General features: G+C 44.9%; 1 protein-coding gene across 3 annotated transcripts in view; it reads right to left on the minus strand.

The window, feature by feature from the left end:
• The window catches only part of NDFIP2 (Nedd4 family interacting protein 2), a 45823-nt gene extending 42166 nt beyond the window's left edge, over positions 1-3657 (minus strand). For all 3 annotated transcript variants that reach the window (XM_051779746.1, XM_051779744.1, XM_051779745.1), the window contains exon 1: positions 3520-3657. In XM_051779746.1, coding sequence (XP_051635706.1) covers positions 3520-3555 — 36 coding nt within the window. In that variant the 5' untranslated portion in view covers positions 3556-3657. The remainder of the gene's footprint in view (positions 1-3519) is intronic.
• Positions 3658-6000: the final 2343 nt, after the last annotated feature.

Raw genomic sequence — 6000 nt, forward strand, 5'->3', positions numbered from 1 at the left:
TCGGTTGCTCACCCAGTTTTTATGCGTTGGAAAAAACAGCTGCATTTCTTTTTCTTTGTTTCAGTATAGATTCAAAAAGCATCATTCCAATCACTTTTTGGCAAACAGACTGGACTAGGAGCAGACATTTCAAACAAGATAGTAATGGACAAATTAAGGTCGGATGACAAAGAGCTAGAAGGTAAAAACAATCAGGAGAATGTCCACTGAAGAATTTTTATTATAATTTTCCTAAAGTTGATGCCTTATGCAACAAAAAGCAGAATCGGAGAAGAAACAGAAAAATACAACAATAAGGAAATGACACAGCTGAACTGACTATACCTGCAAGGAATGTGGAATGCAAAATGTTTACCAAGGTTTACCAACAGGATTGCAGTCATGCAACTGTCTAAGGACGAAAGAAAAGGAAGTAAAGCAAGACAAAGGCTGGCTAATTTACTTCTAATGTCACATTCCTGCAGGGAAGCATTACAAATTCTTACCCGTCAATTAGTTGTCTTTTCGTCCTATGAAGAGAGGACAAAAAAGGAGGGGCAGAAAGCAATACAAATCACACACGCCCGCGGCAAATAGTTACGTAATGCTGACGTACTGCCTGCTCTTGGCTCACAACACTTACTTTGCTCCAATTCCAAGTACCAGCTTTTAACAGCTGCCTGGTTTGAACATTTTTACACTGCTTTGTAAATAAAATGCAGACACCCCAGGAAAAACAAGATGTTAGAATGAAGCTTCAGAGCTATTTCCGACAGAGTTTAAAAAAAAAAAGAGGGTTAGCTTTATGATCAGACATTTTCTGTTTCGTAAGAAGTCATAAAACTAACTTTTAGTGCTAAAGCCCAACACCAAATTGCCTGCCAGTCTTTAAGTCTTTAAGTTACTTGAAGAAACCACAAACAGAAAGAGAAAGATAGCTCCTTCAGCTTCTCTGAAGTGCTACTGTCACTGCTAGGCACAGAAATCTTAAGTCAGTAATTCTTTCCATAATAACATACATCTGCAATTCTTTCTATTTAGATGAGAATTTACCCTGAATAGAACCAAGCAGATCAGTTAGAAGGAAAGGTAGAATGGGTACAAAGAGAACCAAAAAAAAGGTGTTTATTATTTTTCATGGGAGGAAAAAGAAAAAAAAAAAAAAGACATTCAGGGAGCACAGGAGAACAGGCCAGATTCCACAACCTTAGCACTAGGGAGCTGAATAGACATAAAACTAAATTCATAAAACATTCATAAAATCTGGTATTAGTTACGTTAAATCGTCTTTTTCTTCTATATTTTGTCCTTAACAACTAGGACACAATCACAAAATCTGAAATGATCTATTGCTTAGTACCTATTACAGCCATTATGTAAGCAAATACACCACAACACTTAAGATCACATGCTTGAATAATCAGGTGCTAATTAAGTATACCTGCATTTGCTTTGTTTCTTCCATTCTCTGACCCAAAACAGTAAATAAATAACATAACAAAAATCTCAATCTCTAGCAGTCAGATATAACCAAGCAAATAAAACAACATACTCTTTCCTATGGGACAGTAAGTAGGAAGGTTTAAAACTCTGGAGTACATCAGACTGATTTACAAAAAATTTGATGAAACTTCACATGCTGTAACTGTGAAGGCTTCAGAGAACATTTCCATAACAAAATTCATGCCACAAATTGACCACGCAGTTTAATATACACAGTGAACTGGGGAGGCCAACTCACGCAGTCAAACATTAAGATAAGAACTTCTGGAAGGCCACATCAAAGCACGTTTACCCAGAGCTGGACACCAGCACTATCACTGGAAGTTCCTAACAAAGCTACCACAGAAATATTACAGAGGTATATTATTTCTTCATTCCACCTCACCATGTTTTTGTTAACTCCTCTGAGGAACTGAATTAAGGTTTCACTTTTATCTGCCTGAAGTTTAATACCATATGCTTTTAAGGCCTTTTAAAACATACCCAGGTTACTTACTAACACATACGCAGGCCTCAGGGAAGATAGCGGAAGATAGCGTCAGTAGGCTCTTGAGAAAACGCTCCGCCAGCATTTTCGTTCTCCGTTGCAAGAAGGAATGACTTAGAATTCCTACTGATTTCAAGTTACGGAAGCATGGTGCAGGAAAAGAAGTGTGCTAGAAAGCACTGACCCGTAAAGCAGTTGGCAACCAAGAGGCAATCTTAAGGCACACATCACTCATGAGAAGTCACGGGGTGCTTGGTGTGCACATCAGATATATGACAATCTCTGTATATAAGTGCTCAAAAGCACAGAGAAATTTCCAATGCTGTAAGACTATCCAAATAAATATTCCAAATATAATAAAGGGTTTTGCCAGTATTTTTTCTTAAATCTTAACCTAGGAAGAATCTGAATACAAGTATTTACACATGCACAGAAGTAAATGTGATTTACTTTTGTGGACACTCTTTTCACTGCTCCATCTGTAAAACATGAACGCCCCAAGATAAATAAATCAGGATTTAGCTAGAAGGTTGCAATAGACATTCGAATTACAGACAGCAGCAAAGATTTCAGACTTCCATACCTTTAGATCGACAGCAAAGCCATCAAGTACAAGGAACTAAAGGATAAAATTGAAGCTTTTGAGGACACTGACTGCACCTAAGTCATTTTTCCACCCAATAATCAAAGAAGTTTATATATTTTGAGTATAACTGACATTAAACTAATTACTGCAAGAAACAACCAGGGCAGTCAATTCGGGCGGGAGGAAAATCTTTACATCCTAAATGATTATTTCTGGAGTGAAATTCAGGAACGAAAGAACGGGCATTTAAATTGGTCTCAGTGAACTGCAAAGCACTGAAGACTGTTCTTAAGGCAGTGTGCTCGTATATGTGCATACGCACACAGACACAGAGCCCGGCTGAAGGTCAGTCTCCTGCATTTTACAGCTCCCTCAATCCAACCTTCATCCAGGCCTTACACTCTACCCTACGCCAGACAGCTACGGGCTATTAGAAAGCACAGGGTTTCAGAGCCTCGCTCCCCGGCACGTACTAACCAGAGACAACTAACGCTGCCCTTCCGTAGCCGCTCCGCACCAGCCCAGCGCGCATCGCTGTCCTGCTCCGGCCGCTCTCCCGGGAGCCGCCACCCCCTCCCCGGCGAGGGAGGCGCTCGGGAAACCCCGCCGCCCCCGGGCCGGGACCGAGCCCCGCGGAGAGCCGCGGGAGGGGACGGGGGGCGGGCAAAGGCGGTTTGCCGAGCAGGCCGGGCAGCCGCCCCCTCCTGCTGCCGGGGGGCGGGCGGGGGCAGCGCCCACGGCCAAGCAAGGCCCGGCTGTCAGACCCCGCCGCGGGACGGGGCCGCGCTCGGTCCCGGTCCGGCGCTGGAGGAACGCCGGAGATCCCTGCCAGACCCCCGAGCATGGGAGGTGCGAACCGGGGGCCGGGACCAAAGGGCGCCCCGGCCGCACCGCGCCCGCCGCGCCGGCCCGAGGGGGCGGCGGGAGGCGAGAACCGGGGCCTTCCCGGGGGCTCCGCACTCACCACTTGGTAGCGGCTGGCGGGCTGGTGGTGATCCATCCTGGTCCGGCCGCAACTCCTCCGACCCAGCCCCGCGTCACTCGGTCCTTCTTTCCTTCCCTCCCCCGGCCGCTCGCCCGGCGCCGCCGCCGCCCCGGCCGTGCCCCGCTGTGCCCGCCCCCGGCCCGCCCCCGCGGCGGCGGAGCCGGCACAGGCACCGCCCCCCGCCCGGCCCGGCCCGGCCCGCCGGAGTGACGGCCGCGTTCGCTCTCCCAGGGCTGGGGCGTCCGTACGTCTCTGCTTTCTGCTTCTGCTCCTTCTCTGCCTCTTCCTCCTCCTCCGCACGGCCCCGGCGACGCTCCGCTCCCCGCGCTTCTCTCGGGGGTGCGGAGAAGGGGTCGTTGTCATCTTCTTTCCCGGCTCTTCACGCTTCGGCTCTGTCCTGTGAGGGCTGTTGCGTCCCAAGCCCAGGACCTTGCCTGTATATTTGTCATCACGGGGCGAGAAGAAGTACGATATGGCACAGAAGGCATCTTGGGGACCCGGAGAAGGATTTTGAATAGGCATCTACCTCAAGTAATTAATGGTCATGAGCCCGTTTGCCTGCTGTTCTTGTGAAGGCAAAGCACCGTTCTGTAACAAGAAATGTGATTTTCTTCTCTCTTCCTCCTAAAACTCTAAATGTTTAGATGCTTATGGCCTCCTGGAATAAAACCAGTGAAAAATGCCTTCAGCCATAAAGGTATATTAGAGGAGGCTGACTCATTTCTAAATTCCCAGGCTGCCAGATGTGTAGCTGTGGTAGGCAACAATTTCAGAATAGCCATAGATGCAACTCTTGGCAGCAGTGGAGTGTTTGTCTGTGATGCAGCATAACTGATCTTCAAGGCAAACACTCTCATGAAAGTGGCTTCTCGCTCTCTCTAATGACCAGCATGCAGAACTTTACCTTGCAGCCCAGGTCATCACCTTTACGTGGGCTGCTTGCCAGCGTGGAGGCTGACCTGAGCAGCAGGGTAAAGTGGTGGTGTACAGGCAGTCATCACTGATGAGCTGGCTGAGGCCTTGAGAGAGTGAAGTCCCAATATGTGTGCGTAGGAGGGCAGAGAAGTGGAGAGTGAGCTCACAGTTATGTTTCTAGATGGGGGTGGGACTGAAGATAGGATTATAAGGGAGGAGGAGGTGGAAGCGTGAGACTTTGTGTGTGCCTGGGACCTTGCTTGCAGCCTGTATCTAGCTAATGCAGCAGTTACTACAGCTATGAAAAAAAAAGTTCGAAAATTTCAGGCTTATCCTGTTTGTTGCATTTGCTATGTTCCTGTTGCACATCAAAAGCCCTAGCAGTTAGGAAACAAACTTGGCATAGAAATATAGGTTAGAAATGGATTAATGTTATTATTTTCCTAACAGGATTTTCTCCTTTTGCCTCTTTACTTCTATACATAATGAATGTTTCTATGTTTAATTATTCTGTCTTAAAAGGAACAGTTATTAGTAAGGGTCATCTTGAGTTTAAGAAAGTTTGTACAGAGTATTGCAGTGTGCTTCAGCTACCAAATAGAAGAAAATCTCTTAATTATATTGCCAGATTTCATGGGATGTGAAAATTGGACCATTCATGTAATCAGTGTAATCAGTTTAACTTCTAGCATCTTCTATATTGTTAGCAACAAATATCTCCAAAGTAAACTGTTTCTGAAGTGTTACATGTGACATCTCAGCCCAACAAGTTGTCACCTGATCTCCATGGGTTTTTAAGTGGTGTATCTCAGTTCTGTGGAATACACTGTCCTAGAAACTCTGACTTGGGCTATAGTTAATAGCTGCCAAATGGAATTTGAGTCTGCAAATGTTGGAATACAATTGAGTCAGCATTTATTAAGATGCAACCTTCAGTTCTGAACTTGTGCAATTCATGTCTTTTAAGGGAAAAAAGGACAGTTGGCAAGAACCAGAATGTATTTAATAGGGAAATTAGAAAATATTCCATAGTGCTTGGTAAAAGAATCAGTGGAGACAGGGGTAGATTTAGAAGAGATACTGAAGTTGTGTGTGGAGAGCGAGTTTCATACTTAGGGACAAATTTTGGATGGGTGATACAGCTTATATACAGAGACTCAACTTCTTTTTCTTTGGGAATATTATCAGTGTACTTATGGGACATATCAAAACAGGCCATGTGACTAATTTAGGCTTTAAATATGTCCTTCTTTGGTTCTTATTCTTTCTGGAACATTTCAGGGTTTTTTTAAAGTTATGTAATTGGATAGGAAGTTATGTCATTGTACTGGTAAAAGGCTAAAAGAGGAAGGTCATGCATTTCTTTCAAATCTTTGTATTTTCAAAACAGTGTTATCTGTATATTTTAACTGGTTCTAGAGGTTTTGATTATGGCATAATATTAATCCATAATGCAAAGTAATTGGCAAGCACTAAGGCTCCTTCAAATCAAAGAACCACAGAATCACAGAATGGTTGATGTTGAAAGGCACCCCTGGAGGCCAT

The sequence above is a fragment of the Manacus candei genome, unplaced genomic scaffold, assembly GCF_025592945.1.
Source record: "Manacus candei isolate 608988 ecotype Guabito, Panama unplaced genomic scaffold, ASM2559294v1 h1tg000014l, whole genome shotgun sequence".
Lineage (NCBI taxonomy): Eukaryota > Metazoa > Chordata > Aves > Passeriformes > Pipridae > Manacus > Manacus candei.